Source organism: Thamnophis sirtalis, unplaced genomic scaffold (assembly GCF_051295495.1).
Source record: "Thamnophis sirtalis isolate CommonGarterSnake01/CBP01778 unplaced genomic scaffold, rThaSir2_p1.2 scaffold_13, whole genome shotgun sequence".
NCBI classification, from domain to species: Eukaryota; Metazoa; Chordata; class Lepidosauria; order Squamata; family Natricidae; genus Thamnophis; species Thamnophis sirtalis.
Window position 1 is genome coordinate 7,476,630 of NW_028261393.1, and position 19,612 is coordinate 7,496,241.

Consider the following 19,612-nt stretch of genomic DNA (forward strand, 5'->3'; position numbering starts at 1 on the left):
GGGACAGCTGGCTTTTGCAATTGTCTCTCTTGTTCTTTTCTGGGAGGACACAAGGACAGTATCTTTCAGCTTCTCTTCTGAAATAGATATCAATATGTCACCAGTTCTTTTACACAGAGCCAGGCTAACAGGCTCCAATATCCAAGAAAGCCAACACAATCATACGGGCATTAGGCCACAAACACACAAGCACTCGAAGGCTAAAATACTCACTGCATACTCCTCCACTTCTCCCCACTTCTACGACACTTGCTCCTTTTATTCCTCCAGTTTCTGCTCCTTGTGAGTCCTACTGCTGGCCAGCCAGCAGTAACTTTATCAATCTATTATCTTACTTTGGGCTCCTTTTGCAAACAAGCACACCTCTTTCCCTTTCTCTCAAATGCCAACACCTCCACGCCACCTCTCTGCTCAGCTTTGATAAGAAAGCAGCTAGGAAGAGGTCTTAAATGGACAGGGCCACAGACCCCCCTCCCCCACAGGTAGCCTGTGGACTCTTTCTATCTCACCCCTCATTATTCTTCCCTGGTTTTTCTTTTCTTTCCCCACCCTCTCTAGTTCCTCCTTCAGGCCCTAGGACCTCTCCAGTTGCTCCTAATGCTGATGTTGCTGTCACTTGGCACTCCCAAATTTATTGTCCCGTGTGTCTCCATGTCCTTGGCTACTCTCATGATGCTTGGTGGATTGGCTGGTATCTGTCTGTTTGTCTGGATCTGGAAGCCCCCTCCTTTACGGGCATGAAGGGGTTGAAAGAAACTTCCTTGGGATCACTTCAAAGCAATACCCAAAGCAAGCTTCAACCCTAGTCTTGTAAGCAGTGGGGCCTCAACTGAACTACATCTATGGTTACGTTTATCGGGGATCTGTAAAAAATAATAATACTTAAGCCTAAGTCTATACGAAATTATTACTTTTTCTAATCACAGAAAGACGGGCTTTTGAAAGGCATGCATGTGGTAGCCAAGGAAATAATCTGCCCACTTATCTGATAATGTTTGTGTTAATTGGGACAAGAATTTTCTGTTACTAAACAAGGTGCTGGCCAAGTAAGTTGCCCCTGATTTTATGACCTTTCTGTATGTCCCAAAGGTGCTTTTTCAAGAGGCAACTGGTTTTTCTTTGGAGGCGTTTCACTTCTCATCTAAGAAGCTTCGTCAGCTCTGACCTTTTCGTGTCTACTGGTAGTGCTTTGAGATTCCCTAAAGCACAGCAGTGCCTATTTTAATAACTACGGTAGCAGCGATATAAACCGCCTGAGTATGTGAATGTGCTCCAAAGGATTTCTCCCCAGTCATTTTCAAGGAGGGACCAGCCCTCCTGCAAAGTGACAGCTTAAAGGTACCTTACTTTCATCTTAAACGAATACATTGCCTGCTCCAGGGTTTGTATCCCTCGTCTGCCACATCCTTCTATGTTACTGTAGGGAGTTAAAACCCACCCTTCTCCTAGAAAAATGAAATATCCTGGGAAATATTGAAAAGGCAGAATATTATAATTTCCCTGGATAAGAAATGGAGAAACATGTTTTAAGGCGGGAAGCACTCTTAATAGCCCCCACCTTTGTCACTGGGCCATTAAAAGTCCTGGGTCAGTCTATTCTACATAACAAAAATCTCCCTATGGAACGATCTCCCCGTGGAGATTCGTACCCTCACCACCCTCCAGACCTTCCACACAGCCCTCAGAATCTGGCTTTCCCGTCAGGCCTGGGGCTAAGACTGTAACCCGCCCGAATGGTATGAATGTTGTGTTTTTAACTATGTATTGTCTTATATGTTTAAAAGTTTGTCTTCCCCTTCCCTTTGGGTTGTGAGCCGCCCTGAGTCCCCCCAGGGAAAAGGGCGGCATATAAATAAACTTAAACTCAAACTCAAACTCAAACTCTCCCCCCTTCAGCTCCAGGGTGATGGGATTAAGGCATGATAGTATTAGCCCTTTACCCATATCACCACAGGGCACCTCAACCAAACTTGGACTCAAAGCACAGCCTGGAGAGTTGCCTCTGAGTGGCCCCATGGGAGTCTGACAACCAATCAGAATGCAAGATCAAGATCAAAGGCCCGAGAGGGCATAAAATCAGCATCCCGCTCTCTTTTTCTTCTCAACATCTGGAAGCGTGTGATCCCCCCCTTTTCTGTTCAGGAACAGTTTAGTACACAACCTGGGGACTGTAAACTAAACTGGAAAGAAGAAAAATAATTCACGGAGTTGCTCTCAGCATCGAGATGGCATAAATAGAAGAAAACGAAAGGACAGCTGATCAATGAAAGACCGTATAAGGGTTGGGAAATCAAATTTCTGAGTGGGCAGTTTTCTACGTTTGATATACAAACAAAAAAAAACTAAACATAAATCACGATATCAAATCAAAATAGGAGGAAGGGAATGCCAGATTCACCTTGAGAAGTATATCTATATTATATATTGTTTACGATGTTAGAAATGCTGGAAGAGAATTTGAATTTGCTCCACAGGTTTTGACACAAATTACCACTGGAGGTGGCCGAAGTCCAATGGGGCTGAATCCCCTCCCCTTGCCATCCCCTCCCATTATTAGCAAATGCTTCTCTGTTTTCACAAGGTTTTGCTCCACACCTGCCCAAATCCTCCTCCTTATTTGATTTACAAAGCGTTTTTCCCCCTCCCTTCCTTATTAAGGTTTCCCAAGTAGAAGACTTCTCCCCTTCCTTTGACCTTCTGTCAATGCAGTTTCTCCCAGCTTCAGAGCCCTCTGTGAGCCAAGAATGCCAGCTTCGCCTTGAGAAGTTTCTTAAAAACAAATATTTTGGACAAATTTAAAACATGATCCCCATTAAGGAAAGACAACAAGGTGACATCTTGGGTTGTTGCCCTCCAATGGTCGGTGGGTCCAACGGACACTCGGCACGAGGACTGAAGAACCGAGAGTGACGTTTTGGGTCGTAGATCTTAATAAACCTTTGCTCAAAAGAAGGTGGTCAATTCAATGGCCCCAGAGGGACAGCTGGCTTTTGCAATTGGCTCTCTTGGTCTTTTCTGGGAGGACACAAGGACGGTATCTTTCAGCTTCTCTTCTGAAATATATATCAATATGTCACCAGTTCTTTTACACAGAGCCAGGTTAACAAGCTCCAATATCCAAGAAAGCCAACACAATCATACGGGCATTAGGCCACAAACACACAAGCACTCAAAGGCTAAAATACTCACTGCGTACTCCTTCACTTCTCCCCACTTCTACGACACTTCCTCCTTTTATTTCTCCAGTTTCTGCTCCTTGTGAGTCCTACTGCTGGCCAGCCAGCAGTAGCTTTATCAATCTATTATCTTACTTTGGGCTGCTTTTGCAAACAAGCACACCTCTTTCCCTTTCTCCCAAATGCCAACACCTCCACGCCACCTCTCTGCTCAGCTTTGATAAGAAAGCAGCTAGGAAGAGGTCTTAAATGGACAGGGCCACAGCCCCCCCCCCCACAGGTAGCCTGTGCACTCTTTTTATCTCACCCCTCATTATTCTTCCTTTCCCCACCCTCTCTACTTCCTCCTTCAGGCCCTAGGACCTCTCCAGTTGCTCCTAATGCTGATGTTGCTGTCACTTGGCACTCCCAAGTTTATTGCCCCTTCTGTCTCCATGTCCTTGGCTACTCTCAGGATGCCTGGTGGGTTGGCTGGTATCTTTCTGTTTGTCTGGATCTGGAAGCCCCCTCCTTTACAGGCATGAAGGGGTTGAAAGAAACTTCCTTGGGATCAAAGCAGTAACCAAAGCAAGCTTCAACCCTAGTCTTGTAAGCAGTGGGGCCTCAACTGAACTACATCTATGGTTACGTTTATCAGGTATCTGTATAAAAATAATAATACTTAAGCTTAAGTCTATACGAAATTATTACTTTTTCTAATCACAGAAAGACGGGTTTTTCAAAGGCATGCATGTGGTAGCCAAGGAAATAATCTGCCCACTCAACTAATAATGTTTGTGTTAATTTTCGGCAGCAGCACAAAGCTTTCAAGAGGGCATCAGTCCACTAATGAAGATTTATAGAATGGAGCTTATTAAGTGTGTGTGTGTGAGAGAGAGAGAGAGAGGGGGGGGAGAGAGAGAGAGAGAGGGAGAGAGAGAGAGAGAGAGGGAGAGAAACAGAGAGAAACGGAGAGAGAGGGAAAGAGAGAGAGGGAAAGAGACAGAGAAAGAGACAGAGGGGGGAAGAGAGAGAGAGAAGGGCAAAGAGAGAGAGGGAAAGAGAGGGAGGGAGGGAAAGTGAGAGAGGCAGAGAGAAGGGGAGGGAAAGAGAGAGGGGGAGAGAAAGAAACAGGAAAAGTGAGAGAGGCAGAGAGAAGGGGAGGGAAAGAGCGAGAGGGAGGGAGAGAGAGAAAGTGAAAGAGGCAGAAAGGGGTGGAGAGAGAAAGAGTGGGAATGGGGGAGAGAGAGAAATAGACAGAGGGGGGGGAAGAGAGAGAGGCAAAGTGAGAGAAAGAGAGGGAGGGAGGGAGGGAAAGAGAGAGAAAGTGGGAGGGAGGGAAAGAGAGAGAGGAGAGAGAGAGAGAGGAAAAACCCCTCTCCACAGAACAGTTTCCTGGTGCCCCAAAGGTTGGGAGCCATTGAGTTGGGCTGTATTTGGATACAGATAGTCTTACAATCACAATTGGGACCGGAATTTCCGTTGCTAAACAAGGCGATTGTTAACCAGGTCACCCACCAATGTCACCAGACCTAATTCTATATGAAATTATTACTTTTTCTAATCACAGAAAGACGGGTTTTTGAAAGGCATGCATGTGGTAGCCAAGGAAATAACCTGCCCATTTAACTAATAATGTTTGTGTTAATTTCTGGCAGCAGCACAAAGCTTTCAAGAGGGCATTAGTCCACTAATGAAGATTTATAGAATGGAGCTTATTAAGTGTGTGTGTGTGTGTAGAGAGAGAGAGAGAGAGGGAGGGAGGGAGGGAGGGAGGGAGGGAGGGAGGGGGAGAGAGAGAGAGAGAGAGAGAGGAGGGAGGGAGAGAGAGAGAGAGAGAGAGAGAGAGAGAGAGAGAGAGAGAGAGAGAGAGAGAGAGAGAGAGAGAGAGAGAGAGAGAGAGAGAGAGAGAGAGAGCAGGAATACCCCTGAATCTTTGAGCCAGCTCAATGCTTAAATTGTTGGTGAAGCTTTCTTGAAAACAGACAACTAGAGAAACTGCAGGGCTGTAGGACTAATTTAATTTAATTTAATTTATTTATTAGTTTTATAGGCCGCTCAATCCCGGAGGACTAAACTTGGAAAGAAGACAACTAATGCATGCCTTCAGGATTCAGATGGCACGAACAGAATAAAATAAACAGCGGATCAATATAGTAAACTTACAATCGTCGAAAGAAATCATTATATCGGCAGGTTTTGCGTTTCATAAATTAATCAATATCAAATCAAATCTGGAAGAAGGATATGGCAAACAAACCCTGCAGAATATAAAATGTGGATATGTTTTGTTTTTCTGCACCAAATCCAAAGAATCGGGCAACGACCGGAATCTAAATATTTATTGTTTTTTTTTTTTATTTAAATTGTCAAAAGGACCTGAAAAGATCCTGCCTTCATCCAAACCACAGAAACTCTCTGTGTCCTTCTTATAGCTTGATGAGTCAGCAGTGACATTTTGATGTCCACACGATGTGTAACACTGAAGTGGTACAAGCTGACATGTTCAAATCTGGAAGTAGTGCTGAGGTGGCGCAGTGGTTAGGGTGCAGTACTGCAGGCCACTTCAGCTGACTGTTTTCTGCAGTTCGGCTGTTCGTTCAAATCTCACCGGCTCAGGGTTGACTCAGCCTTCCATCCTTCCGAGGTAGGTAAAATGAGGACCCGGATTGTTGTTGGGGGCAATATGCTGACTCTGTAAACCGCTTAGAGAGGGCTGAAAGCCCTATGAAGCGGTATATAAGTCTAACTGCTATTGCTAGTGAATAGCAAACTTTCTTGTAGAATGGAAAGCGTGATTTTGTTTTTCTATACCAAATCAAAAGAATAAGGCAATGACTGGAGTCCTTTTATTTGTTTGTTTGTTTGTTTATTTATTTATTTATTTATTTAGAATTATGCAATCTTTTCTTCAAAATTCAAGGCTGCTGGAATTTAGACTGAATAGCCGAGAAGTAGAGGCAGACAGAAATGAAGATTCAAGAGAGGAATATGGGAGGTAAGTTAAAAAAAAAAAAGCATAGCAACCTGTTGTGGCCAGCAGGAGCCGTTGGAGCTGCCACCAGACTCCAACAGCGAGGGGCCCTATGAGTTGGCTCTGGAGGATGTGGAGGACCCTGGACAGGGTTCTGACTCTGAGCAGGGCGCAGAGAGACTGGTTGGCCACCAGGTGGCGCCTGAGCCTTGGACCAGTGGGGAGGAGACAAGGGAGAGTGATCCAGAAGCCAGCAGTGAGTTGTTTCTGGATGCCCGGAATCGAAGAGCTAATAGGCATCAGTAACAGTTACGCAAGTACAGGAGGTAATTGCACTCAACTGGTGGTCATTAGGCTTCTCTCTCCAGACTATAAAAAAGACTGCTTGTGCACACGCCCCTTTTGCAGAAGTCAACGCATTGACTAAAAAGAACTGTTGTAACTAACTTAGTAGGCTGGATTGCTGCCAAGGTTTGTCTGAGTTGCTGCCAAGGTCCTTATCTGTTTATTTGCTTGGCTTTCAGCCACCGAGATGTTGGTTTCTTGTTATTAAAGTACATTCTAGTTAAGCTTGTCTCAGCTTTCATTACTGGACAGGAGGAGGGGGTCAGAACAGCAACCAAGTATTGAAGTGGGCAAGAGACGATGGATAGAAAGGAAAGGATTTGTCTTTTTTTTGTTGTTGTTGTTGTTCTGATTTTTCTTCTTTTCTTTTCTTTCCATTCTTTTTTAGAATGGTGGCAGTATTACAAGTTAGGTAGGATAGAAAGAAAAAGTCTTTTAATAAAAGGTTGACATGATTCAAAGTTAGAATAGTGATAGAAAATAGAGGAAGGGGAATATTATGAATACATTTTTACATAATAAAATAAAAGCAATAACAAGAGGGAAGTTTAGAAATTGAATGGCGGTATTATTATGCATGATTAAATAATACGGTGAGTGCCATTAGAGCAATATATTAAAACATGGAATAATTAAATAATGATTTAATATAATTTAATACACATGTGCATTATTATTAGAAATATACACGTTGGTTGAATGTAATAACTATATCAATTTTACTACTACTATTTCTTATTAGAATGTATGACACCCAGGTGCCACACTGTTCACACATTGATAAGTATATGTAAAATAAAATTAAAGACTTGCAACACAAACAAAAAAAAAAGGCTGTTGATTATGTTTCTGCCTGCTCAACAGTTTTGCATCTGGGAAAATTTAGAGACCCATGCATACCATCAAAAGTCCCGCCTGATCAGCTGGAGAGGACATACAGGCTGAGAAAAATGGGACAACTTCTTGGGTGGAAGGAAGAGCTCTAGCAGAGAAGCTTCATCAGGAGGAGCCCAAGGAAGGCTGGGACGAAGGATGCAAAGGAAGAAGGGGCTCTGCTGCACTCAACCCCTTTAATGATGGAGTTCCCCGGAACATTGATTATGTCACCAGAGAAAGGCTTCCCGGTCAGACGTTCATATTGCTCGCAATCAGATTTTGGGGTGCACCTTCCAATGGCGACCCAGACTGTTGGGGGAAGAGAGAAATGTCAGTGATCAAAGCCATCAATCACTCAGTCCTAAAGGAATTCTCTCGCCCATCCTAATACAGCAGGGGTGTCAAACTCAAGGCCCTTAAATCTGGCCTCTGGGGCCCGCCTGGAAATATCAAAGGACTGGACCGCAGTGCCTCTGCCAGCCAAAATGGGCTACATGGAGGTCCTGTGAGGCTCCCCTGCAGTCCGTTTTGGCTCGGCCTCCAGCAGCAGTCTGCCAGCTGAAAACGTTAAGGTGGAGTCAGTGGTGGGATTCAAATAATTTACCAGCCGGTTCTCTGCTCTAATGACCAGCTGGGTAGGCGGGACTCAGTGGTCATGTGACCAGGTGGGCAAGGCCAACTCAATGTCACTCATGTCGTTCGCCTGAGCTGTTACAATGTAATAAGGGTTAACAGAGAGGCAGTTTCTGTAAGCAGGGCAATAAAGATTAGGCTGGAAACAACACCAGAATGTTTCCTTCCTGCCTTCGTTACAGGATTAGCCCTGTAAAGTGGGAAAAAAACAAAAGGAGATTTCTTCCAACAACCGGTTCTCCAAACTGCTTAGAAAGTTAACAACCAGTTCTCCTGAATAGGTGCGACCTGGCTGAATCCCACCACTGGGTGGAGTTTAGTGGAGTATGAAAAATAAGTAATAAATGTTTGCCAGTAATATCTGGTGGAATATATAGGAAAATGGTTATAGTGAAGAACTGGGGAAAGAAAGAAGGGGGGGAAATGGATCTTGAGCATGTGTCAAACACCAACCATAGCCACCCCCACCCCCACCCAGCCCTCTGAGGTCAAAAACATCCCTGATGTGGCCCTCAATGAAATCAAGTTTGACACCCCTGTAATACATTTTTTTAACCAGTGGTGGAATTCCTTTTTTTTTTTACTGCGGGTTCTGTGGGTATGGCTTGGTGGGCGTAGCTAGGTGGCCATGTGACTGGGTGGGCATGGCTAGGTGGCTATGTGACTGGGTGGGTGTGGCTAGGTGGCCATGTGACTGGGTGGGCGTGGCTAGGTGGCCATGTGACTGGGTGGGCGTGGCTAGGTGGCCATGTGACTGGGTGGGCGTAGCTAGGTGGCCATGTGACTGGGTGGAAGTGGCTAGGTGGCCATGTGACTGGGTGGGAGTGGCTAGGTGGCCATGTGACTGGGTGGGAGTGGCGAAGTCAACATCGCTCACTTCAAGGAGTGGAATATCTGGTGGAATAGATAGGAAAATGGTTATAGTGAAGATCTGAAAGAAAGGGGAACAATGCATCTTCAGCTTGTCCATGGCCATGCCCACCATGGCCACCCTCAAGCTCAAACCCATCTCTGTAGGATCAAGTTTGACACCCCTGTAATACAGATTTCTAACTCTTTTTACACGACTATGTTCAAATGATCATACCTCACACACATTATGTAAAGACTCAGCTCTCTGGAGAAAGCTCTAGTGCTGGGAAAATTAGAAGGAAAGAGAAGAGAAGAATCAGCCTCAAGACGGATGGACTTCCTTACAGGTAGTCCTCAACTTACAACAGTTTTTTTTAGTGACCGTTCAACTTTACAACGGTATTGGGAAAATGGGACTTAGGCCTGATGGCCTGATGGCCATCTGTAGCATCCCTGAGATCATGTGATCAAAATTCGGACACTCGGCAACGGGTTCATATTTATGACTGTTGCTCTGTCCCAAGAACACGTCAATGGGGAAGCCAGACTCACTTAACAACTGTGTCACTAACTTAACACCTGCAGGGATTCACTTAAGAGTGGTCGTAAAATGGGGCAAAATTCATTTCACAAATGTCTCACTTAACAACAGAAGCGTTGGGCTTCATTGTGGTTGTAAATCGAGGACTGCCTGTACAGTGATGATGGAGGCACTGTTGGAAGAATCATCAACATCCTGTTGGCATATAATCAATCCCAGTTAGGTGGCTTGCCTTACTCACATATGTCGAGAATTGTGATATTCAACCTCATACAGACATCATTCTCAAAAGAACATTCTTCCTTCGGACCAGAGCAATGGGTATTAATTGCTGTGCAATATTCGCACTTCATAGAACTTCCTGTGGAGAAGGGAGAAAAAAATTGGAGAGGAGCTAAGAATTATAGGGAAGAAATGAGAGACTTTCAGTTCTAAAGCAAATCTGCCCCCCCCACCCCCAAATAAATTTGAAGAGAAATTTCAAGAAGTGGCAGGAGATAAAAATTTCACTTCTACTTTAAAGAGAGATATTCTAGCCAGGATGTGTTGTCTGGAATCCTTTCAGCACTAAGAGTCAAAGTGAAACATAGCAGCGAAAGAGAAAGAGAAGAAAAAAAACTGAATGAAGTGTGGCAATGAAATCTTTTTATTTAGTTAGTTAATTAGTTTGTCAAACATGTGCCAAGTATAAACATGGACATGAACGCAGGAAATGGGTCAAACATAGCAAAGAATGAGAGAGAAAATTGACCACTCCATCTTTGAAGAGTTCTTAAGGCTTTTCACAGTCCCTCCGAAATCTCCAAGTGTCCAGGGTGGAAAATTCTCCTTATTCTACTGCCCCACCCTCTCCAAGGAAGGCAGCCCTGATCCAGAAATCGGTTCCTACCAGTTCGCATCTATTCGTTAGAACCGGTTCATCAAATCTACCGAACCGGTTAGAAGAGGTTCCATCAGTAGACCCGGAAAGCAGGCCACACCTACAGAAGAGGTTCCAAAATGTTTTGAAACCCCCCACTGGCCCTTGGATATGATTATTCTACACTATCATGCTCATATTTATAAAACTCAGTTCCTCTGTGAAAGGTAAGGATGACTACTGCGTTTGTGGTGCAATCAGAACATTGCGTGTGTTGAAGTTGTTTTAACGCAAACCAAAGATGCCTTTTAAAAAACAAGTTGACATCCTATTCTTATGCATGCCAGGGCTGTGTGTGAGGTAATTTAAGGTGGTTCTGACAAGTGTCGTCAGCATCTTCATATTCGGTCACATGGGCGACAAGCCACTCCCATCCGGTCACATGGGCGGCAAGCCACTCCCACAAAAGAGGCCACACCCGCAGAGTAGGTTCGAACAATTTTTGAAACCCTCCACTGCCCTAATCATACCTGTAGTAAGCAGGATGAAGAAGAAGAGCCCCATCAGAAGCTGCATGATGATGAGTTAGGCACGGAGGTTTTAAAAAAAGTCTGGAAGATCTGCAAAACAACACACAAATCATCCAAAGACAAAAAGAAAAAAGAATCTGAAACACTTGTAAAACTTCTAAGTTTTGCCAATGCAATCCTAAGTTGCATTAACAGATGGATACAATCAAGATCAAGGGTACTAAGGTAAAGCCTTAGTAAGGACCACACCTAGAGTACTGCATCCAGTTTTGGTCACCACACTATAAAAAAGATGTTGAGACTCTAGAAAGAGTGCAGAGAAGAGTGCAACCAGGGTGATTAAAGGATGATTGAAAGCTAAAACATACGATGAACGGTTACAGGAACTGGGCATGGCTAGTCTAGTGAAGAGAAGGACCAGGGGAGACATGATAGCCATGTTCCAATATTTGAGGGGCTGCCACAGAGAGGAGGGGGTCAAGCTATTTTCCAAGGAACCTGAAGGCCAGATAAGGAATGATTGAAACTGACCAAGGAGAGATTCAACCTGGAAACAAGGAGACATTTTCTGACAGAACAACCAACCCAGGGAACAGAAGTTGCCTTCAGATGTTGTGGGAGCTTCATCACTGGAAGATATAGTTGAGTCAATGACCCCAAAGAGACAGTTGGCCTCTGAAGTTGGCTCTGTTTGTCCAGAGTCTTTTCGATGAGGACAAGAACAAGCATCTCTCAACTCGTCTTCAAAAATAAACCAGAAGGTCACAGATTCTTTTACATACACTCAAAATATACCAGGGGTGTCAAACTTGATTTCATTGAGGGCCGCATCAGGATTGTGTTTGACCTTGGGGGAAGGAAGGCTTCATTGGCCAGCTCAACGTCACTTGTGTCGGAGGTCCCTGTGGTGGCCCCAATGCTCGTGGCCTTCTTGAGCTCCGTTTTCACTAGCAGAGGGTTGCAGGAGCCCATCGCAGCAGAAAACGGAGTTCAGGAGGACTGCCCATGGCTCTCCCAAGCTCCCTTTAGCTGGGAGAGGCATCACAAGCCAGTTCTTTCCTGTTTCCAAGGCAGCCCTGTGGGTTGGATATACTAAACGCCGTGCAGGACGGATTTAAGCACCCCGCGGGATGGATGCAGCCTACAAGCCTTGAGTTTGACACCCCTGCTCTAGACACTGGGCACCCTGTGGCCAACACAAAGATGCACACAAGCACTCAAAGGATAGTACTCACTGTGCCCTTCTTCCCAATTCTCCTCCATCCACTCGTTTTTACTCCTTGTGATTCCTCCTGCCAGCGGGCAGCAACTTTTTCTATCCGTCTTGGGCTTGTTTAGGCTGCTTTTGCAAACAAACTCCAACATTTCCACACCCCTTGTCTGGTCAGATTTTATAACCAAAGCTGCTGAGCTGTCTAGGGAGAGGGAGAGGGCAGTAGCAACACAGGAGCTGGTCCATTGTGCAGGTAGGCTGACTTCTCCCCGCCCTCAGCCTCAAATTGTTGGGGGAGATCCAGCCCTTTTCATACTGTCTTCCCACACGATGCTTCCTTAATCTTCTCTAATGCCTCCTGGCATGATTTAGTCCATTGTCCTTTGGAGGGTTCTGTTTTTCCTGTTAGGTCTGTTAAAGGTTGGGCAGAAGCATAGAAATAAGGGATAATCCCTTGGAAATACCTGCCAAACTCAGAAAAGAACAACAGATGATGTTTTGGGGGGTGCTTCCTTCTGTTTCAGCGCTCCCACCGTTTCCTGCTGAGGCTTTACCTCCCCGTTGCCAAACATGCGCCCCCAAAATTAGCCTTCCGGATATCCCAAATGGCATTTTTCTGGGTTTATAGTCAACCCTGCAATTGCTCGACCATCCATTTTTTGTTTGTTTTAGGAGTTGAAGGTGTTTCTCCCAGGTCTGGCTGTGGATGTGGATATCATCTAAATCAGTGTTTCTCAACCTTAGCAACTTGAAGATGTCTGGACTTCAACTCCCAGAATTCCCCAGCCAGCGAATGCTGGCTGGGGAATTCTGGGAGTTGAAGTCCGGACATCTTCAAGTTGCCAAGGTTGAAAAACACTGATCTAAATAGGCAGCCTAGTTTTCCCCTTGATCTGGAAAGATTTTATTCATTATCCACATGAATGTAGCAGGTGCCCCATTTAAATCAAATGAAGCTTTAAAAAAAACACATGAAAGAGTCATTTTATAATGCCTTGATAAGGCCACACTTGGAATACTGCATTCAGTTTTTGGTCACCACAATGTAAAAAAAGATGTGGAGACTCTAGAAAGAGTGCAGAGAAGAGCAACAAAAATGATTGGAGGACTGTAGGCCAAAACATATGAAGAACAGTTGCTGGAATTAGGTATGTCTAGTCTAGTCAAAAGAAAGACTAGGGACAGTGGAGGGTTCCCGATCCTGTTCCAACTGGTATGGTTGGAACGGGCCCAGCGGCATCCAGATGGACACGCGCAGCATGCATTCACACACATGCAGCGTGCACATGCGTCTTAGCGCCTCCACGAGCCTCCACGATGCTCCAGCTGCTCAGCGGAGCGTTGCGAAGGAGCTGTACGCACCGTGCACGTTGGCGAAAGCACCAAAGACTTAAAAGACCGGTAAGGATCTCGAGCGGGTGGGTGGGCCCTCCGCAGCACCCTACTGGAACGGTATCCGGTGCTCCAGGCAGGCTCCGGTATGCCCATACTGGGGCCTACCACCTGCAACCCACCTCTGACTAGGGGTGACATGATATCAGGGTTCTAATATCTCAGGGGTTGCCATAAAGAAGAGGGAGTCAAACTATTCTCCAAAGCACCTGAGGGTAGAACAAGAAGCAATGGGTGGAAACTAATCAAGGAGAGAAGCAACTTAGAACTAAGGAGAAATTTTCTGACAGTTAGAACAATTAATCAGTGGAACAGCTTGCCTCCAGAAATTGTGAATGCCCCAGCACTGGAAGTCTTTAAGAAGATGTTGGATAGCCATTTGTCTGAAGTGGTGTAGGGTTTCCTGCCTAAGCAAGGGGTTGGACTAGAAGACCTTCAAGGTCCCTTCCAACTCTGCTATTCTAAATTCTAAAACTTTTGAGTCCTTTTGGTGCAGCAAAGGCCATCTTTCTTTGGCATGGTGTTCCAGGGTGGATTTGCCAATATCCTTCAGTTAAATCCAAAGACAATATATGTATACTTGGCTCTACCCAGGCCATCCACAAGCAAATCCACCCATCAATCTTTGCTCCTCTGTTTATTTGCCTGAAGCTTACACAAAGTCACCTGTCCTTGCGTGGATTTGGAACCAAAACAATGAAGAACCACCAGTTGCTGACAATGGTTTTAAACTGTCCCACTGGTGTCCCACCTTTTCTACTTCATTTCATAGCATCTATTTTAACTGCTCAGGAATCCATTAGGGACATTGTCTAATGCAGTGTTTCTCAACCTTGGCAACTTGAAGATGTCTGGACTTCAACTCCCAGAATTCCCCAGCCAGCATTCGCTGGCTGGGGAATTCTGGGAGTTGAAGTCCAGACATCTTCAAGTTGCCAAGGTTGAGAAACACTGGTCTAATTGGTTGAGTTTCACCAGTTTCTATTTTGTGTTCAACCAAGCTAGTTACACCTGAATAGAGTTGGGTAGAGTAGAATGGAGTGGAGTGGAGTGAATAGGATAGGATAGGGTGGGGTAGGGTAGGATAGGATAGGGTAGGGTAGGGTAGGGTATGGTAGGGTAGGGTAGAGTAGAATAGAATAGAATAGAATAGAATAGAATAGAATAGAATAGAATAGAATAGAATAGAATAGAATAGAATAGAATAGAACAGAACAGAACAGAACAGAACAGAACAGAACAGAACAGAAGAGTTGGATGGGACCTTGGAGGTCTTCTAATCCAACCCCCTGGTCAGGCAGGAAACCCTATAACCATTTCAGACAAATGGTGGTCCAATCTTTTTCTTTTGACTATCTCTAGGCCCGAATTGATATCTATTTTCCCATGGAATGTCTGCAGTATTGCATCCCAAGCTTAATCCAATAATTCTGAATGTCTTGGCTTTAGTACCGCAAAGCCATGCTGGGGCCGTGGGGGGGGGGGGGTGTTGGGAGGTTGCACATGGATGCCAGGGGGGCAGCACTGACAGGAGGGGGGGGAAATGTCGCTCACATGTTGTATTATGGGTGTGGGCACGCACACACGGCTTGTGAGGATCAAAAGGTTAGCCATCCCTGGCTTATGTAAGTAGCCCTCCAGCGAGATAAGCAGCAAGTACATTTAACAAATGAATAAGTGTTACTCAGCCTCAAGTGTCTCAATACTTGTAATGCTGAAGGGCTGAATTGAGGCATGATTCCTCCCTATCCATTAGTGGGTGATTAAGTGGCCACTGTAGCAGGCAGGACGTGTAGCAGCTCAAACGTGGCGTTGCAGTTCTTCGGTGGAAGACACACATAAGTCACCGAAACGGTTTTTTGTGACCTCTCAGCCATCCCATTCACTTCCTTCTGGATCCTCCCTCTGTAGACCTGGCAAGAGGTCTGAGGGTCTCTCACCTGTCTAGCCAGGGGTGCAGGGGATCAGGAACCTGCAGCCAGAGGAGGAATTAGGATTGGACTAGGATTTTTACTTCTTTTATGGCAGCAGGAATGCAAATCAGGATGCCACAACAGTTCTCTCTAAGAAAAAACAGTTTCTTTCTCTTTCTCTCTCTCCCCCTCTCCCTTCCTCCCTTCCTCCCTCTCTCCGTCATCCTCCCTCTCTCTCTCCCTGTCTCCCTCTCTCCCTTCCTCTCCCTCTCTCCATCCCTCCTCTTCCTCCCTCTCTCCCTCTCTTCCTCTTCCCCTCTATCTCACTTTCTCTCTCCACTGTCTCCCTCCTTCTCCCCTTCCTCTCTCCCTCCCTCTTTTCCTCTATCTCTCTCCCTCTCTCCCTTCCTCCCTCTCTCCCTCTTCTTCCCTCTCTCCCTCTCTGTCTCCCTCTCTCCCTTCCTCTCCCTCTCTCCATCCCTCCCCCTTCCTCCCTCTCTCCCTCTCTCCATCCCTCCCCTTTCCTCCCTCTCTCCCTCTCTCCCTCCCTCCCCCTTCCTCCCTCTCTCCCTCTCTCCCTCCCTCCCCCTTCCTCCCTCTCTCCCTCTCTCCCTCCCTCCCCCTTCCTCCCTCTCTCCCTCTCTTCCTCTTCCCCTCTATCTCACTCTCTCTCCCCCTACCTCTCCCTCCTCCCCCTCCCTCTCTCCCTCCCTCATTTCCTCTATCTCTCTCCCTTCCTCCCTCTCGCCCTCCTCCTCCCTCTGTCCCTCCCCATCTCCCTCTCACCCTCCCTCTCCTTCTCTCCATCCTTCCCCCCTTCCTCCCCCTCTCTTCCTCTTCCCTTCTATCTCATTCTCTCTCCCCCTCTACCTCCCCCTCCTTCTCCCCCTCCCTCTCTCCCTCCCTCTTTTCCTCTATCGCTCTCCCTTCCTCTTACTCCCTCCCTCTCGCTCCCTACCATCAAAAGTTCTCCAGAGCCTTCACAGTGCTTCCCTACTCCTTCCCTACTTCTTCTGACTCTTCTCTCCTCCTGCTTCTCCTCCCCTCTTCTTTTCCCCGGAGCTGCCTTGCTCTTTTCCATTTTCATTTCTGAGCTGTCCAGCCCTGTAGTTCTGCTCCACTGCACTGTGATTCAATTGTCTCTGCGGTAGACTACAGCTCCCAGAAGCCCAGCCAGCCTCCTTCTGTTCAACGTTCAAAGAGCCAGATTCAGCCACCAGCCAATCAGGAAAGGCTGCTTGACCGACCTATCAGAAAAAGCTACTGGTACAGCAGGGAGAAAGCAGCAATCTCAGGGAACCTCGGGGAACCTCAGGGATGCTACTCTAAGGGCAGGAAGTGGAAAAGAACTAAGAAAGGGCAACCTAGGAGGAAGGAGAAATTTCCTGACAGTTAGAGTAATGAAATCAGTAGAACAACTTGTCTCCGGAAATTGTGAATGCTCCAACGCTGGGCTTTTTAAAGAAGAGATTGGATAACCAATCTGAAATGGAATGGGTTTCCTGCCTGTTGTGGCCCAGCAGGAGCCATTGGAGCTGCCGATGGACTCCAATAGCGAGGAACCCTATGAGTCTGCTCTGGAAGATGTGGAGGACCCTGGGCAGGGTTTAGACTCAGAGCAGGGACCAGAGAGGCTGGTTGGCCACCAGGAGGCGATGGTGGAGCAGTGAGGAAGATCAAAGGGAGTTTGTCCCTGACGCCAGGCAACGAAGGGCGGAGAAACAGTTGGAAGAAGACACTGGAGACATGGAGGCTGCTTGGAAAGATGGTTTATTGTTGGACAGGACCACATGGCTTGAGCCCTGACCAGAAAAGGTGATCACATGCTTCAATGTAGGAGGAGAAGAAGAGAAAAGGACTGAGGGAGGGGCTTGCTAGGCTTTTTATACCCTGTTTAGTCCCACCTCTCTGTTTCCTGTTCCTGTGTAAGAAATGTATTCTGATTGGTTGTCAGACTCCCATGGTGCCATCAGGGGGCTACTCTCTAGGCTGTGAGGAGTTCTCAGATGCCTTGTGGTTAGTTGAGTAATATCCCTTCCCCCTGCAGCTGGAGTGGAGGAGTCTTTATTATGTAAAGTGGGCTAGCCTGGCCTTCTCAATGGCCTATTGACAAAGTGTGAATGGGCAGGAAGCTACAGGAAATTATTCTGTCTTTTAAAGCATGTTTCCTTCTTTTCACATCCAGAGAAATATTCTGCCTTTTCAATATTTCCTAGGATATTTCATTTTTCTGGGAGTGGGCTGGATGATAACTTCCCACAGCTGCCAAAGTCTTGCCAGTGAGTCGTGTCTGGGTTTTCAGACAACAGGATTATAATTGCTGTGAATAATGAGTGGCAAACAGCTAAACCTGTGTCTGCGTTCATTACCGGATGGAGTGGGTGGGGGCAGAACACTGCCTAAGCAGGGGGTTGGACTAGAAGACCTCCAAGGTCCCTTCCAACTCTGTTATTCTAAATTCTAAAAATGTTGAGTCATTTTGATGCAGGAAAGGCCATCTTTCTTTGGCATGGTGTTCCAGGGGGATTTGCCAATATCCTTCAATTAATCCAAAGAGATTAAATGCTTGGCTCTCCCAGGCCATCCAAGAGCAAATCCACCCATCAATCTTTGTTCCTCTGTTTATTTGCCTGAAGCTTACACAAAGTCACATGTCCCCACATGGATTTGGGACTAAAACAATGAGGAAGGTCAGTTGCTGATAAATGGTTTTATTCTGTCTTCTACTTCATTTTGTAACATCTCTTTTAACTGCTCAGGAATCCTTTCGGGACGCCGTCTAATTGTTTGAGTTTCACCAGCTTCTATTTTGTGTTCAACCAAGGTAGTTACACACGCTTGCATTATACATGTGTTTGCAGTTGTCTAACATTTTTTTCTATTTTTAGAGTAGAATAAAAATTAGAATAGATTAGGGTAGGGTAGGATAAGGTAGGGTAGGGTAGAATAGAGTAGGATAGGATAGGATAGGACAGGATGGGATGGGATGGGATGGGATGGGATGGGGTGGGATGGAATGGAATAGCAGAATTGGAAGGGACCTTGGAGGTCTTCTAGTCCAAACCCTATAACTATTTCAGACAAATGGTTGTCCAATCTCTTCCTTTTGACTATTCCCTAGATCTGAATTGATATGTATTTCTCCATGGAATGGTTGCAGTATTGCATCCCATGTGTTAGATAAGCTCCCCGTTGGGAGAGCGAGTACATTCAGAGAAGCGTTGTGAGAGTGGTGTTGGAGAACACACAAACCAGCACACAGAGACACCGCAGTTTAAATAGGCTTTTACTTTCGAGGAAATAGAGGTATCAGAGTCCATCAAACAGTCCAAATCATACACAGTTAAGACAGTCAGTCATCGATGTCTTTCAGTTAAGGGATAATCCAAATAACATAGTATCAGTAGTTCAGTTATCATATAATCAGTTCAGTACTCAAAGTTTGCTAACAGTTGCAAAACTTACAATAGCTCATGGCAATTCCAGCTTCCAAAAAACTCAGATCAGATCAGCCCAGCATCTAACAGAGAGAGCTAACAGTCATTCTGGCTCCCTCTTATGGCCGATTGAGGAAACAGCAACCAATCACATTTTACAGTATGATTTAAAGAAACAGGTATAGCATTGTTACATGATTTATATATTGCCAACCCAACCGTTAGATTATATTCCTAACACCATGCTTGATGCAATAATATTGAATGCCTTGGCTTTAGTACCCGTGAAGCCATGCCAGGGTCAGTTGTATTGTGCCATTTCCTAATGAGGCTGGTATGGTAGGATTTTCCCCTTGCATTGTTTTCTTTACTATGTAGAAACCTAGCCACTTAGCCTGTAGTTTGCTTTATTTACTAGGCATTGATTACAGGACTCTGCCTTCTAAGTAGCAATAGCCCTTAGACTTATATACCCCTTTATGGTGCTTTTACAGCCCTCTCTAAGCGGTTTAAATAGCCAGCCTTTTGCCCCCAACAATTTGGCTCCACATTTTACCCACCTTGGAAGGATGGAAGGCTGAGTCCACCTTGAGCTTGGTGGGATTCGAACTGCCAAATTACTGAAGTAGCCTGCCAAACTGCATTCCAACCACTGCAGCACTTTAGCTCATTAAACTACTTTGCCTTTAAGACTTTATCATAATATCTTTTCCGACTTACTCGGGCTGCTTCTAAATGTTCTTGGGAAATGTGTCCTGGGATTTTGAACTTATTCCTCCAAATTAGAACATAGTCAGTTAGGTTTTTTGGACCATCTAGATGCACAGCAAAATGCAACAGCTAATGGATGCTTACTCACCCACTAATGGATAAGGAGGAATCTACCTCCTAG

The 19,612-nt window shown here is 45.6% G+C and overlaps 1 protein-coding gene across 2 annotated transcripts in view; it reads right to left on the minus strand.

Moving 5' to 3' along the window:
* Window positions 1-5,999: 5,999 nt before the first annotated feature.
* Window positions 6,000-19,612, minus strand: part of LOC106545114 (uncharacterized) — a 30,202-nt gene continuing 16,589 nt past the window's right edge. The window contains exons 1-4 of one of the 2 annotated variants that reach the window (XM_087727808.1): window positions 12,001-12,211; window positions 10,766-10,855; window positions 9,618-9,737; window positions 6,000-7,659 (exon numbers count right to left, since the gene is read on the minus strand). In XM_087727808.1, coding sequence (XP_087583934.1) covers window positions 7,457-7,659; window positions 9,618-9,737; window positions 10,766-10,811 — 369 coding nt within the window. In that variant the 5' untranslated portion in view covers window positions 10,812-10,855; window positions 12,001-12,211 and the 3' untranslated portion in view covers window positions 6,000-7,456. Of the gene's footprint in view, window positions 7,660-9,617; window positions 9,771-10,765; window positions 10,856-12,000; window positions 12,212-19,612 lie in introns of those variants that run through there. The other variant, XM_087727807.1, reaches the window with a different exon arrangement.